Below are 20,899 nucleotides of genomic sequence, written 5' to 3' on the forward strand. Positions count from 1 at the left end.
CACCTTGGACCCCCAAGCCATTGCGCCCTTTTGTATTCCCCCCCCTTCCCCCGTTCTTCGGTTTCCCAGCTGGAGTACAAAGGAGAACAGAAGAACACACGAGCTTGGGGCCCCTCCGACATGGTCAGAGGGGTAAGGGGAGTGGGAAAACGCAAGAGGAGTGGGGAAAAAAAAAATCACAGCATATCCACGGAGTGAATGATGATGAGTGGGCGAAGCTGCGGAGGTTCATCGGTAAACCGTGAATCTTCCGTGAATTCTGCCCAGTACATCATCACCGACGTGAGATCGGGCACGTTTATACTAAAGGTTCGATGAGTCATGACGACTTGCAGCTCACTTTAATTTTACATGTACGCTGTGAATTTTCATTGTTTAGAAAACCATTGCTTTAGAAAACATCTGGCGTCTTTCGTTAAGCAGCTGGCGTCTTTTCGTTTTGCTTTAGAAACATCTGGCGTTCTTTCGTTTTGCTTTTACAAAACATCTGGCGTCTTTCGTTGGTTTATTTCATCAATCAACGGCGTTTTGAACAAAATTTTTATTGTTTAATCACGCACAGGAGAAATCTCACCAGGCACTACCTTGGAGGTAAAAAATGGCTGCTAAAGGGAATGAGAGACAGAAGACGTCGGCTTTTAGCTAACACTTACACTTCTACTTCTACTAGCGTTTCCTACTGGAGCATGCCAATGGCTGCTAATGGGGAATGAGAGACAGAAGAATTCGGCTTTTAGTTAACGCGCACGCTGCGAATTTTTTATTGTTCAACAACGCACAGGAAAAATCTCCCACCGGCACCACCTTGGAGGTCAAGATCTGGTACTAGCGTTACGACTGGTTACGCACTACGACTACTACGACTACGACTACGAGGGACGAACGGGTGCCGCCTTAAGGAGCTTCGCCCCTAAAAAAGAAAGCGACAACAGGAACAAAAATGGTCTGTGCATTACAATCGAGTACAAAACCGAAACCACGCTGCGGCGCACTCCCGTGTCAGAGGGGTCAGGTGCATTGTCATCGCCATCACACAACGGCGGCCGAGCACATGTATTTTGTGGTCAATTCGCGTTGGTTCGCGTACGCGTTCTATCTGTTCCCAGTGAAGTGCAAATTGTGATGAGCCATTTTGATTATGGAAGCGCACGACAAAGGAAGGTTATTTTGTACACTGAATATAGCTGCGTTGTGTCTTTTTCGTGTACGCGAGGCTTGTGACCGTGAGAAGCGCAATCAGATATCTTCAGCTGCACGTCTATCAGGAAAAGTTACTACGGGCCGAAAACGGGAAAATATCCGGACCTCGAAGAAAACCTTGCAGACTTTCTTAAGCAGCTCAGCGTATAATGACTTTGTCAAGGCAACAGCACGCAACCGAGGTGCATCCAGAAGTGATCTTAGAGCCAGCAAAACAGGCTCACAGAAGAAAACGAACTGCCAGGACAATAAATTTTACATTCTTTGAAGGAAAATTCTGCTTGTCTCTTAATATTTTTCTAATCGTCAACATAGGAGTGTGTTACAGATTCATCATTAAAATGTCGTAGCAAATACAGTCGATCCCAGATATATCGAACTCGAAGGGGATCGCGAAATAGTTCGATATATCGATAATTCGAAATATAAAATATGTCCATTTAAGTGTTACCTTGTAACGCGGCGAGTCTCGGAGCGGTTTCCAGAGTCTGTGCCAAGCAGGAGCTTGCCGACTTGCGCAGAATATCAAAAGAATACACGAAAACAGCCGCACTTTATTTGGCATGAAAAAAGTCCGTGACCTTGGATTGCTTCTTTTTGTCAGCCATGAATTTCATGAGGCCATCCTCAATATTGCTGAGGCCCTCCAGATAGCCAAGTCCTGCGCCTTCCATTGCGCCACAACAGCGGCGAATGAGGCTGAATGCCGACGCAAGTTCTGCAGCGGCGCAGGGATTCTTCGAGGCGTCGTCAGCATCATCATCGCTGCTGAGGTCCGCCTCATCGGCACCAGCGACGTCGGCCACGATTTCAGCATCGGTGACGTCCGAAACTGCTTGCACGTCGTCATCAGCGCCGACGAAATCGCTTGCAGTGGCCCCATCGGCGATGGCACCCGGAAACGCCGAGAGTTGGCGAAAGTCATTCTCGAGGCACCCCATGTCGTCGTCTGCTGTGATGTCGCTTTCGAAGTCGTCAGGTGACGCTAGAAATCCAGCTTTACGAAAGCAGTTTACGACTGTTGTTTTTTTCACGTCATTCCATGCCCCAGTCATCATCTGGATCACTCCAAGGAGGTCGATTTTCGGTTCGACCCCCAACCGAAGGTTTATCAGGAGCCGTTGCACCAGACGTCGCCTGTATCCGACCTTGAATGCTTTAATGATGCCTTGGTCGAGAGGCTGCAACCTTGCCGTGGTGTTGGGCGGCAAAAACTTGACCGTTATCCTTTTCAACTGGCTCACGACGTGGTGCGCGGAACAATTGTCCACCAGAAGGCAAATGTTTCGATCTGATTTCTCCAATTCGGCATCCCATGCGCGAATCCATTCGGAAAACAGGTCCCGCGTCATCCACGCTTTCTTATTGAACGCGTATCGGACTGGGAGGCTCTTCGCGTTCTTGAAGCAGCGCGGCGACTTGCTCTTGCCGATAACGAACGGCCGCAGCTTGCAGGAGCCATCCATGTTCGCCGCGAGCAAAATCGAGACGCGCACTTTGCTCATCTTTCCCCCATGGCACGAAGTCCCTTTCAAGTCCAACGTCTTGTTAGGCAACATCTGCCAGAACAGCGCCGTTTCGTCGGCGTTGTAAATATCCGACGGCGCAAAGTTGTCGCGAATGTTCGGCCACTCTTCGGAGAGCCACTTCTCCGTGTCCTGGCTGTTTGTCGCGCCGCTTTCGCCGGACAGGGTCTTTCCAACGATGCCGTAGCGAGTCTTGAAGCGCTGCTGCCAGCCGGTGCCACCAGTGAAGCCGTCAACCCCCAAGGCCGCAGCAAACCACTTTGCTTTTTCCATCAGCATCGGGCCGTCAATCGGAATGTTTTTCGCCCGAGTCTCCAAAAACCAGGCGTACAGCGCTTTCTCAACATTGTCGTACGCAGGAACACGCACACGACAAGCCTGAGAACGGCACGACTGGGCAGCCTTCGCCTTTACATCGGCTTTGTTCCGCAGAATCGTGCTCAGCGTGCTCCGAGGAATGCCGAATGCTTCTGCGACCGACGACTTTTTTTCTCCAGCCTCCACGCGCCGAATGATGTCGGTTTTGGTCGCCAAATCCAAGTTCTTCCGCTTCTTCGCGTCCATGGCGATCAGGGTCGACAGATACCGCGCACACCTTGGTCGCGCGCAAGCAAGCACAAGTCGGAAGTCGGAGCGGCGAGAGGACACTATCGCAGCACGCTACACACAACCAACAAAGCAACCTGCAGCACATGCTGTCGAAACACATGCTCTCGGCGATGGCAATGGCACTTGGGCTTTCGCAGCAGGCAGCCGCAACATTGGTAAAAAAAAAGGATGAAAAAAATAACGCCAGGGGTGTACAGTTCGCAAAGGCATGGCCTTCGAGATCTGAAGTAGCCACCGCTGCATGAGGCGCCGACGGAAATGGATCTCGAAGGCTATGCTTTTGGCGATTGCATGCTTGAGTGTGTGGACGCGGTCACATTTTCGACGCGCGCGCATGAAGAAGGTCCGTAACTTTTTTGGAACGCGACCGAATTGCGGTCATTATCACGGCTCCGGCGCGGCGCAGCGTTCGATATATCGAATCCGTCGGCGTACGAGTGTTCGATATACGTGCACACGTGCCCTATACTTTTACATAGGTTTTTCAAGGGGATTTTTCAGTTGTTCGATATAGCCAATAATTCGATATATCCGAGTTCGATATCTTCACGAGCATTTTTATTTTTGAACACGCGAAATCGGGTGCTCGTTTCGTGTAAATACTCTGCTTGAAGGCATAGTTTTTATCTAGATGAGCCAAATAAATGCTTTTTCTTGTCTTTTTGCCCCCATTGTAAGTCCACTCCATTCAGTGTTTTTAAGTAACATATAGTAAAACCTCATTAATTCGAACTCGGTTATTTCGAAATCCCGCTTAATTCGAAGGGTTTCTGCGGTCCCGTATTTTGCAATGTAAATCTAAGTGGATAATTTGAAGCGGCAGCCAGCGCCAGCCCAGTTAATTCAAAAACTTTGGGTGCCATGTGCCAATTCCCGATCCCGATTTCGCCGCAAATCCGCGGAAGCGACGGCCCTTAGGAGCCACAGGGCAATGCAGTGTAGCGATATTAATGAGTGACAGTTGCAGCGACCCGACCTCGCTGCTGCTAGTGAGAAAAAAAAAAAAAAAGAAAAGAAAACACGGTCTCGTGGTCAGCTAAAACGTGCGCCTGCGGAAAAGAAGACGTGCTTCACTGCAGCACAGCGGTGACACGCGGGCAGCATGTCGCATGCTTCTGGCAACGTCAGCGCATCATGATTTACCCATTCTTTTTGGGAAAAGAAAAGATAATAAAGAACGGTCTGACGGAATTCATGATGTATGCGAACCTCCGATTGGCGGTTGCTCCGGCAATTTGCGCACTTGCACTGCTGGCGGAGTTGTTGCCTGTAACGCCTACTCCGAAAACTCAGTTCGAAAACTTCAATGATCATGTTTTCCAGCCAGAACACATTGCGGATTCCGTCACACTGGCCATTATCATATTCTTTATTTTACCAGAAAGAATGGGCGAATGGTTGCATCATGACGCGCTGACGCTGCGAGGAGCGGGTGACATGCTACCCGCATGTCACCACTGTGCTGCAGTGAAGCACACCTTCTTTTCTGCAGGCGCGCATTTCAGCTGACCACGAGTTTTTTTCTTTTTTTTTCCCCTTTTTTGCCCTAACAGCAGTGAGGGCCGCCATTTTCCCGGTTTTGCGGCAAAAATGGGACCGGGTATTGCTGTAAACAACCCTTGGAGCCGCAAACCAGAAGGCCAAACGACCACCTCTGATTACTTTCAGTAATTCAAAGTTCCTTGCATCCCGCTTTTTGTATGTTTCGTTAATTCGAAAACCCGCTTAATTCGAAGGTTTTTCACAGTCCCAGTGACTTTGAATTAACGGGGTTTTACTGTATTTGGATGCACTTGGCATGTTAGCATCTCTCTTTTTGGGGGCACTTCTGATAAGCCGAACTCCTGATAAGACGAACAGATGACCGCGGTCCCTTCGAGTTCGTCTTAACGGAAGTCTACTGTATTTCGGATATGGCTGTGGCAATCTGACCACTTGGCGAAGTAAAAAAGCGTGAATTTGTTTTTTTCAGACTGCCTGATCTTTAGGATGAATTCACAGTCCCTAGGAAGTTTGAAGAATTGGGCATTGACAATAGTCAACGTGGGAGTTTTCTGGTTTTGAAGATATGAATTTAGTTTGGTATGTCCATCGACCATTGAACTTCACTCTCTTAAAAGGTAGGCTTCAAATACATGTATCTCTATGGGTACTTCAATGGGAACTTGATTTACTTAGTTATATCCATAACTTCATTATCAGGTGCTTCAGTTGTATACACAAGCTCTATAAGCACTTGTGAGTTAAGGTTATGCAGATGCTGCAAATGTGCTGCAGAACACGTGTAGGTGCGAACACACTGCCTATGAAGCACAGAAGTGCCTACAAAACAGGAACATGCTAGTGTGGTTCCGTGCGTCACAAAAGTCTGTGACCACTGCTCTTGTCCGTAGAATTCAAGAATAATAAACCACTATTCTGCAATATTGCTGCGCACCAATTTGGTACCTGCTAAATGTAGTCTCTGGTATTTGTTTGCCCTACATGATAATATAATAATAATAATTGTTGGGGTTTAACATCCTAACACTACGATACGATTATGAGAGATGCCGTAGTGGAGGGCTCGGGAAATTTCGACCACCTACGGTTCTTTAACGTGCACCTACTAAATCTAAGTACATGGGCCTCTAGCATTTTCGCCTCCATCGAAAATGCGGCCGGGATTCGATGCCCTAAATGATGATAAATTCAGATGGACAGAGCAGACACCAACACACGAAAGCCACTTGAACATGAGCATCACACATCGTGAGGGACAATGTGTTTCATAAATGCCGGCAATTATTTATCAGGGGAGTACATTTCTGACAACGGCTTTTTGTCATTTTCGTATGTGGCCGACTCAACTGTCTTCATGCTTGCACACAGGCCTTTAAGTAGGGCCAGCATAGCGTCAAGTGAATCGAGCTGACCAGCCAATGAGAGTCACCTGATGAGCTTGGTGTTAAAGTTGCCTGTGGCCAGGCCAATAGGCAGGGCTGCATTTTCTTGCTGGGCCAGGCCATACCAGAAGGTGAGCACGGACAGCGTGATCGACGCCAGCCGTACCAGCACAAACAGCACGTTCCACACCGCGTACCTGCACACCACCAGGCCAGCTCTTCAGTACAACAACAAAGAGGCGTTTGATAACATCAAAGGCCAGATAGAGCATAATTGTAATTAATTTTGACCCTTCCTTACCTGGCATAATTTAAAGCATTGTTCATAGGGATGAGTGAATAATAAATTAGAGGTTCCCAGTGAATAGTGTGATTTGGTCAAATAATTCTGAATCTTATACTACATAATGAAAAAAATGCAAGTAAAGCTGCTCTGGGGGCTAGTTGGTGCGAAAAAATGAGCATTTTTGTCATAACCCAACTTACCTGTGCAATATTTCTGAAAATTACAACAAGGCTTGCACGAATGTTACTTCTTTGGTTCAAAGCAAAGTAGAAGCAACCTTAAATTGCAGCAGAATTTGAATAATAGTCAAGTGCAAGTGATAAGCCGTAAACTATGTCACATTCTAACATTTCCTTTACTTAGTGCATATAGGCCCATATAAGGCATTTTTAAACTTTAAAAAAAGAGAAAGAAAGATAGATCAAGGTGCCGGTATTATGTACATTTAATTGTAAAGTATCGAAGCTTTGTGGATTTCTCCTGGATAGGGGGCTTCACGGCACCGCAGCCCCACTCTGAGGTGAAACCACTTTTTTAGGGGAGTTACATGCAGTAAAATGTGTGTCCGGTCATTCATTTCAAATACTTGGAAATTTTTTAGTTCAAGTACTGTAATATCCATTTGAATATTGAAAGTACTCGAACACTCCCCCCTATGCATAAATGCACCCAGTTTCCCAGAAGTGTGACAAGCAGGCAAGCCACGTTTCCATTGCATGCGTCAAGCACTTGAATATAAATGGCAGCCATAAAAGAATTGACACATGTAATCATAACTTATTTTCGCTGAAGGTACTTTTCACTGATGGCAACGTTTCAGTTTTTGCGAAACGAGATTCAGGAACTCCCAACAGCTTTGAATACAGGGATGATCCACACGATGCTCTTTGCAAAGGCAGTGCTTAGAAATCCAGTTGTGGTGCTCACAGCACTCTCTAGAGAAAGTGCATGCACCCCTCTCGATGGGGGAACTACGGAGAAACATGCTCGAATGGAAGAACCCCAGGTGCATGTGTCCCCGATGCAGCACTCACCCGTAGTCGGAGGCCTTGGTGCGCTCGGCAAAGAGCAGCAGCCGGGAGGCATGGAACACCGTCTCCACCAGGTAGTGCATCACCGAAAGGCACAGTGCTATCCTCGAGAAGCTGCATTACATCAGCATCACATCAGAGTCACCCGGCTAGAAGTGTTTTGTCGGTTACGCTCGGCACTGAATGAGGAAACGAGGAAGGACTCACTTGAGAATGTACGACACGAGGAAGAAGATGAGAGGAAGCGTGGCTGTGGTGATGCGTGCAGACATCTCGTCCTGCACACAGAGGAAGAGTGAGGAAGGAAACCCTGCCTTGTCTGGCAACATGACAAAAAGAATTGAAACATTCCACTAATTCTAAAAAGACAGGGCGTGCAAACACGGACACAAGAAAGAAGTCAGGACACCAAAAACGCCGACTAACAACTGAAGAGACGCACAACGGCTTTACATTGTCGAGATTGTAAGTGCACGCCGAAATTCGCTGAATGCGCAGCGTTCCGCCGCGCGTGGCGGATTGATAGGTTCGCCTGTTGCATGGGCATGCGCAGATAAGTTTTCGTGCCTTCTTTCTTTTCAGCCGTTGTGCGTCTCTTCAGCTGTTAGTCGGCATTTGTGGTGTCCTGACTTCTTTCTTGTGTCCGTGTTTGCACGCCCTGTCTTTTTAGAATGAATACTTACCAACTAGCTCAGCTCTCTGTTATTCTAAAATTCCACTAATACAGTCGACGTCCGATTTCTCGGACGCCCGAAATTCCGGACATGCCTGATTTCCCGGACTCATCTGTGGCACCGTCAAGTTCCCCGTAGAGTCAATGTATTAAAAAGTCCGAAATTCCGGACGCTTATAGCCTTCGCCATCCGATTTCCCGGACTTTTTACTGTTAACCGCCGACCCAAAGTCACCACCGACGCCACCATTTTGGTTGTTTTCATTTTCATATCCTTGAACCCGCGCATCAGCAGCAACGCCGCACTCATGGCCGCACCGCGCCGCGGTTGCCATAACCTCGAAACCGCACGTGTCAATCCGTTGCCAGCCGTAGCTTAGCCAAGCCAAACCTCACTGTGTTCGTTCACGTGTTGTTTTGTTGTCAGCTGTGCCAGCTCTGCGGTCGTGTCTGTGGTTGATCGTTTGCTGCTGCGCGCTACCTTCAGTGATCACGTTTCCCGACCTTCATCATCCACCGAATTCCTAGCTGTTTCGTGCTGCGCTTTTCGTCTAGCGGATTCGCCGTTTACAGCAATGGCACCGACTGCTCCTTCGTCTTTGTCCGCGCCTTCGAAGCGCACAAAGCCACCTCGTAGGCTCACGATGACGAACTGCCATCCGCGGACGTTGCCTTCGACGATCTGCGCGCTGGCGGCGTGTTGATTCCAGCCGAGATAACCCTTGAGGGCTTCGCCGACGCTGACAAAGACCTCGAGCTATGTGCGGAGTTGACCGATGACGAAATCATTCATCAAGTTACGGAGGATTCCGATGCCGACACCGAGAACGAAGAGCCAGCTCCTACACAGCCAACGAACACGGAGTTGATGCGAGCACTGATGACACTGTCATTGGTGTACAGCGGCAACATGACGTTGACTGAAATTGAGGCAGACATAATCGCGGGCAAGCGGACCGTGCAAAAGAAAATAAGCGACTTCTTTGCGCCCAAGTGCTGACCTATGAGGTAGGGCCGGCCACGTCATATTTTTTTTTATAAACGGCTCTTTTCAGAGCCACCTAAACAATGCATTGGCTGAATTGCTATGGGAATCTTGTACTCCGGCTGTGACCCTCTCCGTCAGCGAAAAATACCTACCAAAAATGTGCGTTTTCACGTGCATTCGTTTTTCCGGACTGCCCGATTTTCCGGACGTTTTCGCGGTCCCTTGAGGGTCCGGGAAATCGGACGTCGACTGTATTGGGGCTTACACTTTACTAAACATGGATGTTTTGCCACACAGCCACTTGCTGGGGCTTAGCAAATATCAAAGCTTGTTCACTCAAGGACGTGATACAGGTCCAGCAGACATCAGCCGGACACTTTGTAGAAGCCTCCATTCATCAACACAAAGACAGGGCGTGGAAACAGCAGATTGCATTAGCCTCTTGCAGCTCAGCTGTTGTCATGACAGTAGTAGTAGGCAGGTCATGTGGCCAGAGTGAATGGAGAAATAAATAAAACAAAGAGACGACGATGCTTTTCTTCAAATTAATAAAATGAAACGATGACTTTTGGTACAAAAATACTAGGAAAGCAATTTGAACCTTCATTAGTTACATTAATTGTAATAGACCAAGGCCTGGGCGTCTAAAAGGGTCATGTAGATACCAGGGTGCTTGCACACACATGCACTTACAGCCTCCCCGTCCAACGGTTTTCGCAGCAGTGGCTGAATTGTTTTGCTGTCTACAGAGTCACGAGTGCTCACCTTCTTGGTCTTCTGGAAGTACAGCTCAGGGTAGCAGTGCAGCCAGTAAGCCAGCTGGATGATGAAGTAGAACTTGAACATGAACCTGCATGCAGAGGAACACACAAGCTTGAGCTGAAGGACTTGTTCAAAATGCATGTCAACTGTTTTCCGTGGCATTAAAGTCAAACCTGTAGAATTGAAACACTCATGTGAGGTTTCTAACGAACGTGGTCAGAAATATGCGTGCCACTTCTTTGTAATTCCACGAGGACAGAGTTGTACTTTCTTACTTCTAGAACTCACCACTAAAGATTCACACTTGCACCTGATTACAGGGCTGCTCAACCCTTGATGGGCTCTTGTGCTGGACATCAATGACATCAGGCACAAAATTAACTTGCTACGTTATCTTTAATTTTAAGGCATTAGTGAATGTTGGTTGCCCACAGTACTCTTCATAGGGTAAACCATGAAAGAATACGGATGAAAATCCTTAGTGATCCTGCTTGCCCATAGCAAGAGCAAATACAATCACTCAGGCTTCCCTCACAAGACTGGTACGTACTATACTATGGGCTTAGTATGCTGGTGAAGCAAGTTAAACTTTCATTTCTCAGCACGTATAGTTTTTAGCATGTACATTGGCTAGCTGACCTTGTAACAGTCGGAGCAATCGGTGCCCTTTCGTATGTTTGCAGCACAGCGGTGTCAAGTTACTTGTAACCACAACCACATTCCGCTAGAATGACAGGAGCAGAGTGTTCAGTGACACTATACCAGGCAAAGTGCCTACTGTGAGAACCCACCCATTGTTGTGTGCTATGCGCCCTGCAAAGCAACGGTGAAAAAGGTCTATGCTTTCTCTAACTGACTTCAAGTCTGATGTTGATTACATTTCTGTGGATGACACCGTTCTCAGCTCCACGGTTCTATCCGTCTGCAAGATCGTGGCTGAGTGCGCCAATGAGGGCACCAGTGACGCAGTTTAGGAGTTGCTGGAGCAGGGGTCATTTTCCTCGATCACTCTCAAGGGTACTTTCACTTTCGTGGAGCGCTCGACCGCCTACGACGAACCACGGTGGTCCGACACTATGCCAATTATCGCTCGGAGACGCCGAAGCATCCAGTGACAATCTCGCGGACGTATCGCCAAAAGTGATCACTTGCCAGGTGTCAGCCGTGCTGGCATTAGATTTATTCAAAGGGGACGACACTGCAGCTGCTCGAAGAACTTTTCGTGCTGCTCCAGCATGAGTAAAAGCACCAGGCGACATAGCACAGTTTTTTCAAGCGTAAGCATTGAAATGAAGTTCTGTACCACTGAATTTTTTTTTCGCTTTTCCCGTTCGTCACCTCTTCCATTAATTTCTCATGGTCCCTTCAAAAACTTATCAGTGGGGTTCTACTGTGAAGGCTGACACGGTACTATTTCATTTGCCAAGAACTGGTCCCGGCTGTTACTCAGTCACAAGTGATACAACGGGTTCAGTGGAGTCTCAAGCAATGAAGTGGAATGGCCAAGCTGATATCACAAGCATCTGCTCTTATTAAATGGAGCAGCTGCCCAGAGTACGAATAACCTACAGATGGCAGCTGACATCACCCAACCAGAAGTGGTGGACACTTACGACATCTCATTATGCGGGTAGCCCTCCCATAGCTTGTTGATGCTGGGAAGATATCCTTCCTGCAAGAGGGAATGAAACGTTTCTTTTGCCAAAGTACATAAACCAGTAAATTTACGACTCACCCACATTCAATGCCTTACCACACTTAACTACAAATCTTTTTACAAACTTGTATGGCAGCCTGTCAAAACATATGCACTGAAGCTTTACACAAGAAGGCAGGTAACTTTTCATGCACGTAATGTGTTACGATACAGGCCACAATTTCTAGATGCGTAGTGTTATTTGCAAAGTTTACTGCTAGGGAATACATTTAACAGGTGCATTTTAGCGAATGCAGATTTTTTTATTAAAAAAAAAAAAAAAAGCTTTGGCCCCTGTTGTCTTCACAAGTGGAGGCAGAATTGCTAAAGTTACCCTGAAAAGGCTAGTTGACAGAATTAACCACTCGAGGACAGTGGCTTATCCATAAATTCATGGCAGACCCATTTTTCTAGAAATACAAAAAATTGCCCACAATTCAAGATATTTAAACAATCCACTTGACACGCAATGCCACACTGTGGTGAATGTACCGACAATCAAGACATGGGGCTTGTTCATTTGTGGACAGCGCAGACAAGAAAGACAGAAAGAAAAATCGGCACTCGTGTTCTGTCTTTCTTTCATGTTATACAATGGCAGTGCTGTACTGGAGTAGAAACGAATGGTCTACGACAACAGATGCCATAAAATTGACAGTCGACAGAGGCCTTGAGCAAAAAGAAAGACAGCAGCGTTACGTAGCCCTCCTTGGGGAATACAACTGAGCTTGGAAAGACATGCCTTGCGGATGATCTCGGCCCCCCAGAGGAAAGAGGCGAGGCAGAAGATGAGCAGCTGGCCCGACTCGTTGAACTTGCTGTGCTTCATCTTGGACAGGTGCATCTTGCGGTTCAGTTTCTGCACAACACAGGCAAGGGGCATTTCACTTGCTTGCCAATAGAAGACGCTAAATGTGCATCTGCCAAGTCCTTAATAAGGGAAAAAATCGTATCACTGCCATTGTCACAATACCCCCGACTTTAGTGCCTTACACATTTGTTCGACAGTGAATCAACCATTACGTGCAGTCCATTTAACTCCCAACATTCTTTACCGCTGTTCTGCTTCCGCTGCATCTGTACATACAATATGTGAAACGAATTATTGAGACAATACTCATCGAGATGAATTAAAGCAAGAAGCAATACCATCACTGCCAGGATGGCTAAGATAATTTTGGATGTGGACAGTTGTCTGCATGTTTCTTTTTTTTATTTTGGCACACAGCTAAGGCAGGCATACCACCACCAATAGATTGTAGTGCTACTGGAAACAATGAAAATAGCCTGTCCAGACTTTACTTTTAAAGCAACTAACAGCAATTCAATCGTAAAACCTCAGCCAGCATAGAAGAAACAACCTCAAACAATACCTTGGTTCGGGCAAGTTGGGCCTTCATTAGAGAAAAGATCAAAAGCGCAAACGACGAAGACGAGACACACAAAACCAGTCCTGTTGTATGTGTTTCGTCTTTGTCGTTTGCGCTTTTCAAGTTTTCTCAAACAACCTTATTTTCAATTTAAATGCGGCAATAATAAGTGAAGAAACTTGGAGTGCGCTTGAGCTCCGGCTCCAAGAGGTAGTGTAATTGGACCCCGTTTGCATCGCCTCCTCAATCGCTAGCCTGGCTTCACTTCTCAATGGACACCTCAACTGTGCCGCAAGTAAAGGAACGTCTGTGTGCATGACATGGGCCTTTTCAAACTATCCTAGAACGCCTACTGCAAGTGCAGCTGCCAAGTGCCCACTACAGCATAATTCTTCCTTTTGTGAATCGGTGAAGCACCGACAATGCGTCTGTAAGACAAAATGCACACCTGCGCACTTTGTTGCAGCTGACGACTAGTTATGCTGAGTGCTTTGTAATGAGTGGACCTTTAAACCACCACTCGTTGCACAATTCACATGTTTTAACACCTGGTCTATACTTCTGCCACACAATTGCACTTACATTATGCAGACTCCTCGCACTATGTGTGTGACATTCGTATAGCGTTATTTTTCGAAACACTTTCAACGGGGCCGGCGCCAGAATTTTTTTACTTGGGGGGGGGGGGGGGGCACCCACGACAAGCGAGTTTCTTCAGGGGGGCGGGGAGCTTAGGCCTTGTGTTTTGACTGTTTGCTCTTGGGGTGGCGGCCCCCCATTTCAAGCACTGGCTTGGCTCTGGGTAGTACACCTGCTTGCCACACAGAGGGCCTGGGTTCAATTCCCACCCGAACCGAGAATTTTTATTATTTATTCGTTCACACCTATCCCAATTTTACAGCGAAAGCTGTTATGAGATCACAACAAGAGCCATTTTTAGCACCGTAGTTGTCCGCCGCCGCCGCCGGTGTCCGTAACCACTATCGCTCGAAATAAGAAAAAAAAAGAAACGAAATAAGAAAAAGTTTCCAGGATCGAATGAGGTTTGAACCTGGGCCCTCTGCGTGGGAGCCCAGTGTTCTACCTCGGAGCCATGCCTGTGCTTGAAACTGCAGTGAAAAAAGACCGTATGCAGGCTTCATGTCGCGAAGGAACCACATTAACACATGAAATGTAGCGTGGTAGAAGAGTAAAATGACAACCAAGCATCACACAACGCGAATTTTGTAACCCGGCGTCACACAATGCGAATTGCGCAACGAGTGGGTTGTTGAATGCTTCCAACCCATTACAAAGGGCTCTCCCATAATTCTTCATCGTCATCAGCCGCAGCATCAACAAACAGCACAGAATTCCTTACAGGTGTTTAGCGGGTACCACGATTCTCTGCAGAATGACGAAAAATGAAATAGTAGCTGCTTCCCTACTTAAAAAAATTATGATCATTTATAGCGTAGTGGGTTCTTCGCAAATGCACTTCTATAGGTTGCCAAGGAAGCCCATAAGGCTCCCATGATGCATTTACTCAGGGTCTAAATAAAGTTCTTTCCCTGTCTCTCTCTTTCTCACGTTGACCTATGTTACATAGCGTGGTGGGAGAGTAAAATAACGACCGGGCGTCACACGATGTGAATTGTGGGTCGTTTAAAGCTTCCAACCCATTACAAATGGCTCAGCCATTATTCTTCATCGTCATTAACCGTCGCATCAACAAACTGCACGTAATGCCTTACACATGGTAGCTCGTTTCTCCACAGAATGACGAATGATGTTGTGGTGGGTGCTTCCCAACTTCACAAAAATTATGATTTGTGGCGTAGTGAGTACGTTGCTAGTTGTATTAGTAGCCACAAGAGAGTTTATAACGGTCAAAGATATAAAGACACGGTCAAAGATATAATCAGGGCTCAAATGCTTACGGTGTGCTTCTTCAGGAACTGGCGGAGATGAAGAGAGAGTGTTTAGTTACGAGGCACCAACAGGCAAACACAAATCAAGAATGCAATTCGCACGACACATCTCACATTCGTTGCATACAAGAACTGAGTGTGGCACTTGCATAAAATTGTCGAGCAAGGGCTCGAGTTTCAAAGCTAGTTTTTATGTAAAGAGACGCAAGTAATGACATGTGCGAAGCTTTTTACTGCAAAAAGAAAGCTGTTCTAGCGTCAGAAACGAGACAATGCGATGAAGTGTTCGGAACCAACAGCAAGCTTGCTTCCTGTCTAGTTTCTACACCAACTACTATGCTTGAAATCCATAAATTCTAGAAGTTGTTCCAGGCAAATGTAGCACTAGTACCCCTTCTGTACAACAGAGTAAAGAACAACACTTTCAGTGAGTGCTTCCTTTAACTACATGCACAGAGCAATTTCTGTGGACATGAAGAGAAAGCTACAGGGGCTGAAACTCCACACATTTGCTACCACATCAAGTAGTCGGGTACAGTTTCTTGGTGCAGCTTGTTATGCGATGGTTTCATGACATGCACAAGATCACAGCGAAAACCAACATGTGAAAAATGCCAAGAACCGTTAACACTTATAACATCCCCGATGTTGAAATGCAGAGACAAAAATACTTGAGCGAATAACACATAGTACCTCTGCACCCTACTCTGCTTCTAGGAGACCACCGACCTCTGGTACCCTGGCCTGACGTGCTGAACTTTCTAAAAGAATGTGGCTTTTTAAATAAGCTTTAACGGTCCATTCCTTAACATCTTGTAACAGGCGCAGCATGGCCTCAGCTGAACTAACTCAAAAAGTGAAAAAATAAAATTAAGATTTGAACTCCTGCATGAACCACTGGCTCAAGGACATCACTGTAGCATTGTTCCTGCAGCATGTCCACGTGTGCGATAAAAAATGAACAAACCAGTAAAAGCAATCTAGGACTCAGACTGCACACGTGCTGGAACACACATAGATTTACCGCTGCAGAATTCAATTTGTTTTGTCGCTTGCATGTGCAGTCAGACTGCAGGATCGATTCCCATGAACATGCGTATATCATCTTCAAAATGTCAACAGCGAATATAGCTTGCAAGGTGTTCTAAATTAATTTTGAAATTTGCGTGGGTGATCGACACCCTCGCGCTATTGACACCCTCAGAGGTGACCCTCGGTGACTCCCTTACTTCCCTCACATGACCCGCCATTTTTTTTGCTGCGTTCGCTCGAGCAGCCTACTTCTCGGCGGCTGCTCGCGAACCGCGCGGAAGTGCGTCACAGTTCTGTGTGCTGACGTGATTGAGCACTGCACCCGCCAGGTGGTAGTTGCACGCAGTGACTTGGCATTTTTGAAACCGAAACTGACACTGGTTGGTACTGAGGAGCCTGTAATTAATTATCTGTCGCACGCTGCAGCAAACGATGCGCCGTGTTATGACTAACAGGCCCCCAGCAACACATTGCAGCAAAAAAACGCGAGGCTGGAATTTTTGTGTCAGTACCCCTTTAACACAACCAAGATTAAACTACGAGTCTTCTACTGCATCAAAATGTGTCCAAATTTTGCCACCTTGCTGTGTGTTACGTATGGCCAAAGACGCAATGCAAAATTCTGAGCCTGAAAAAATTTGCTATCACAATCCCTAGAAACAGACGTGCCAGATGACAGCCACTGTGACGCACGTTCTGCAACTTTCCCTGCACAGCGGTAGTGTGTGAAGCAACCACAAGTGGAGCCCACTACTTGAATACAACTCACGTCAAGCAGGTATTCCTGGATGATGGCATGCATGACGATGGCAATGAGGAAGTAGAAGAAGGTCAGGCAGACATCCTTGGCACCGTACGTGTAGTTCACCACACCTTGCGTCTCCATGCCTGGGCATGTAACACAACTTATTCTTCTCGTGTCACAGATAGCTGAAAAACCAGCTAAGTAGTAGTGGTCATTGCCACTACACAGCGACTAAATTTCTCTGTCACAATAACAAGAAAGCAACAACTCATAACATGTTGTTCCTAGCAATCTGAACCAGCAGCTTCAACCTCAGAACCTGATAGTTCGAAAAGTTGAAGGCCCATTTGACCATGTTAAGGAATTATGCATTAGCTCAGGTACACTTCAGGCATATTTAGACCCAACAGTTCCTGTAAGGGTAACAAACTCTTCGGTAAGTTTAGGGTCGTCACCTGCCTGGTTTTAGACCTGCCAGGCCGGTTTTTTAGACAGTCGGCTGATTGCCAGCCTGCATCTAGGACTGGCCATCATTGGCCAGTTTTTTGGATATTGTATCGGTTTTTTCTTTTTTTTTTGCGTTTTATAAGCGTCAATTCAACAACTATGATGATAAATATTTGCCGTAAATTGCCAAAACCTTCACACTATTTGTCAACTGCATTCTGTCTTGTGTTCACAGAAACTGGAAGCAAGATCCCTTCGAGTGTACCAATCATTGGAATAGAGCATATCCCCTTCAAGCACGAATTACAATGGACTGTCCACACGTGTGAAATTTACACAAGGCACTGTATTGTACTTCAGGAAGGAAAATGAGCTAATATGTTGTTTTGTGCAAATTACATTAATTAATTGTAATTAGCATGCAAGTATATATGTTTTTATTCTGCAGTCAGTCATGTTCCATTTTTGAATAAAAGGAACAAAATCTTAAGTTTAGAATGCATGCATAACCTGGTTTTTATTGAATCTATTTTGAGCAAACAAAAATTATCCTTGCCTCCTAGAAAGCTGCACCTCAAATAGCTCGTCAAACAGGGAAAGTATTCCTCTGGAGCAATACGCAGCACAATTAGGTTAAATGAATGTTAGCCGTGCATTGAGGAAGCCTGTACCAACATGCATTTCAAGCTGGTTCAAGCAACATGCAGTGCGTGACATGCCTTTATGTTAGATGCGTGTACACACCACCGCTGAAAGGAATATTATTGTGCGTGTATGTATAAATGAGTATCCTACACATTGCGACATATGCATTGGCTTTGTAACGAGCTTTCTAACGCTCGTTCATGATGTCACTGGTCTGGTGGAAACAGTAGACTAGTTCGTTGGCTCAGTGATGTGTTTTTGGGTAAATGTACGTCATGTTGATTTCCTGTTAGGAAAGTAATGTTACAATAAATGCCGTTGCACGTCGAATACTTAACATTTTTCAACATAAATTCAACCTCCTGTAGAAATACCCCCCCTAAAAGGCCCAGTCCTCTTTCATCGGGAAAAGGTGAGCACATTATAAATATACCGCAGAAGCCTTTTAAACCAGTGCTAGGCACTTGAGGGCTACCCCTTGCGCAAGCTGACAGGTGTGGAGAGAACACATTGCGATTCTTCTGACCAAACAAGCAGAGACAAAAAAAAAAAATGATTCTTGCACTACATCATGTTTTACGATGTTGACATTCCATGTCGGTATATACATTGTGTCACTTTGAACCAATGAACTTTGTGCAGCCTTGATTTTTAGCTGACAGGCTTGCAGCTGTGCATGTATTCAAAGCGTACTTGCCCTTGGCAAATAAACGTATGCTGTCTTGTATTTAAAGCTTCACAGTCCCAACGTATTCAGACTTTGTTTTAGCACTGTTTAAAAGTTACAAAGCATACACCAAAGTGCATTCTTATAAGACATGACTTCCAAAGCCTCCCCCAAAACAAATAGGGCCTGCAACACCCAATCCTTCGCAAGCGGCATCCCAGCAAACAAAGCTTATCTTTCATGTTCGATACAGGCCAGATACAACCATTTCTACTTTGTTTCCTTATGTTGGGAGGGGATTCATTCCGAGTCAACTTAATCGAGAATGAAGTGAGGCGCCCCCAGCTTCCTCTCGATAACAACTAGATCAAATAAGAGAGTTCCACGGTCGCCGAGGCAGGGAGAGGGTAAATCAAGATGACAAAACATACACGTGTTCCAAAGCGCAGCGCCGGCCCATCGAATACACCTGACAAAACTAACGAAACCTGCCCATCGTGAACGGGAAAGCAGCTCTACTTACCGTCGGTGGTGTTGTGGTGGACAGCGATGAAAACCGAAGCATATGGTGCGGTAACCTGCGAAGGGTCAGACATTGTCAGCCGAGGGATCTCGCTCATGAACGGAAGCGCATCGCCGAGACGTGCGTACATTTCGCGTAAATGTGTAAGAGAGGCTCAAACCGGACTCGGTCAGTGAAATGAGGCCATCTAGCTTTACGCGCGGCCGCGCTAAGAGAAGGTAGCGGAACTGCGTGGCCTGGGAGCACCATCGAAAGTGAAACGCGGCGACGACGGCCGCACATCGCGATGGGAAACCGATCAAACGGTGCCCGCTCAGATGCTGCTGTTGCTATAAACTAGGTAGTACTAGGTACTACCGAGCAGCCGATCTCAAGTTTTACGCCACTCACACGCTCAGTAAATTTGTCCGCGAACAAACTGCGATTATAACAGGTACAGTTGAATGATGGTAAACAACAGGGAACCGAATTTGATGCCAGAAAAGCCGGTCGCGAGCGGCGGCTTCAACGAACAATCTCGACATAAGCGGCCGGTCACTCACTTGGAAAAGGAGACCCATGACGAAAAGCATGGCCACGCAGGACACGATGTCGGCATGATTCTGGATGACGAACTCGTGGCTGAAAATGGGAGGGTTCTTGGAGCCCGTTCGACGTTTCAGCGCCATAGCTGCTGCTGCGGTGCCCGATCAGCCCGACGTCGCCGAGACGAGAGAAGAGCGTAAACAGCAGCAGCGGCGGCCGAAAGCACTGCCAACCGGAAGCCACGTGGAAGGGGACCGCAGAGCACAGAACCGCAGTAAATAAGGGTCGCGGGAAATGAAACCAAAACATTCGTTGGCAGTCAGACAAGTGATACACAATTTTTTTTAATTAGTTTTTATTATTATTTTATTGCAACGTGGGCAGCGGGCGTTATTGTCATTATTGTGGCAATTGTGGTTCGTGGCCACGCCGTTGTCGATAAATGGTGCTGGTGTGCGTGATGTATTCGAAGCCTTTTCGCTAACGCGCGAGGAGGCGATGAGATTGAGACCCCACGTTCGAACCCAGGAGTCCTTCGAAAGGACTGGGCCGCAATAAAGAGAACAAATTTGAGATCACGCTGTGCCGAGCAGAAAAGAGACAGACACAAACAGCGCCCTCGACGGGTTTTGCGCGACGAGAGTGGCCGCTGCCTGTGCGCTCGTAACTGGGAAGTAACTTGCATGGCTGGAGTTTTTCACGGCCAAGACCATGGGCGTCGTGCCCGACCGACGGAAGCACGCCAAAGGGACGAACCGTAGGATGTGAACGACGAGACGCCACCAAGGTGAGTGCAGTTGCCGCGCCTTTGCGCGGATCCGCTTTTCTGCGTGTTTTCGCTGGTCTGTGTTTACAAACGTGCTTGATTAGGCCTAGCGTCTCATTCGGCGCGCTCGTTTACCACCTCCGACGGCAGCGCACGGTTTCCCACGCGCTCTCTATTCGGCCCGTTCGGCAGCCGTGTTCGACAGTTGTCCTTCGCCTCGGCAACGGAAGAAGGTCGACGCTGAAGCGCGATGTGCGCTCGCTGCCGCCGCCGACTCGCGGTTCTGATGCGGCAAGCTATGATGAGGAAGATTTCTACGAGGAAGGTGGTGCGCTGGCGACCGCCGATCGCGAAGTTTCACTCGGACGACACGCTCTTTTGCCTCTCGCGAATGATCGACCAGGGAGGATGGCCGCGAACACTTCCCTTTGCCGTAGCCCGCGCGTTGCTGCTCGGCACGCGCCAGTACCGGCGCCGTCCATTATCCCACCTCTTTAGCCAACAAGCACTTTGCGCGTCCACTTCGAATTGACCTTGAGAACGTCGCCGACGCGCGATCGACGCTGTTTTTTGTCCAGTCGAACGACTCGGGAGTTGTTGCTGCCTGCTGACA

At 47.1% G+C, this 20,899-nt stretch overlaps 2 protein-coding genes across 3 annotated transcripts in view; one reads left to right on the forward strand and one right to left on the reverse strand.

Annotated features, from left to right (window-relative positions):
- The window catches only part of LOC119384037 (translocating chain-associated membrane protein 1), a 35,988-nt gene extending 16,207 nt beyond the window's left edge, over positions 1 to 19,781 (reverse strand). For both annotated transcript variants that reach the window (XR_005181835.2, XM_037652327.2), the window contains exons 1-9: positions 19,538 to 19,781; positions 18,996 to 19,050; positions 16,738 to 16,856; positions 12,399 to 12,515; positions 11,574 to 11,632; positions 9,964 to 10,048; positions 7,745 to 7,815; positions 7,541 to 7,651; positions 6,268 to 6,417 (exon numbers count right to left, since the gene is read on the reverse strand). Coding sequence is in view for 1 of the 2 variants with exons in the window: in XM_037652327.2 (XP_037508255.1) it covers positions 6,268 to 6,417; positions 7,541 to 7,651; positions 7,745 to 7,815; positions 9,964 to 10,048; positions 11,574 to 11,632; positions 12,399 to 12,515; positions 16,738 to 16,856; positions 18,996 to 19,050; positions 19,538 to 19,663 (893 nt within the window). In the remaining variant the exon portion in view is untranslated. The remainder of the gene's footprint in view (positions 1 to 6,267; positions 6,418 to 7,540; positions 7,652 to 7,744; positions 7,816 to 9,963; positions 10,049 to 11,573; positions 11,633 to 12,398; positions 12,516 to 16,737; positions 16,857 to 18,995; positions 19,051 to 19,537) is intronic.
- A 196-nt stretch (positions 19,782 to 19,977) lies between these two features.
- LOC119384036 (PHD finger protein 3) overlaps positions 19,978 to 20,899 on the forward strand; it is a gene marked incomplete in the record, with an annotated part of 169,565 nt that continues 168,643 nt past the window's right edge. Inside the window, 1 exon segment of the mRNA XM_037652325.2 lies at positions 19,978 to 20,307.

The sequence above is a fragment of the Rhipicephalus sanguineus genome, chromosome 2, assembly GCF_013339695.2.
Source record: "Rhipicephalus sanguineus isolate Rsan-2018 chromosome 2, BIME_Rsan_1.4, whole genome shotgun sequence".
NCBI lineage: Eukaryota > Metazoa > Arthropoda > Arachnida > Ixodida > Ixodidae > Rhipicephalus > Rhipicephalus sanguineus.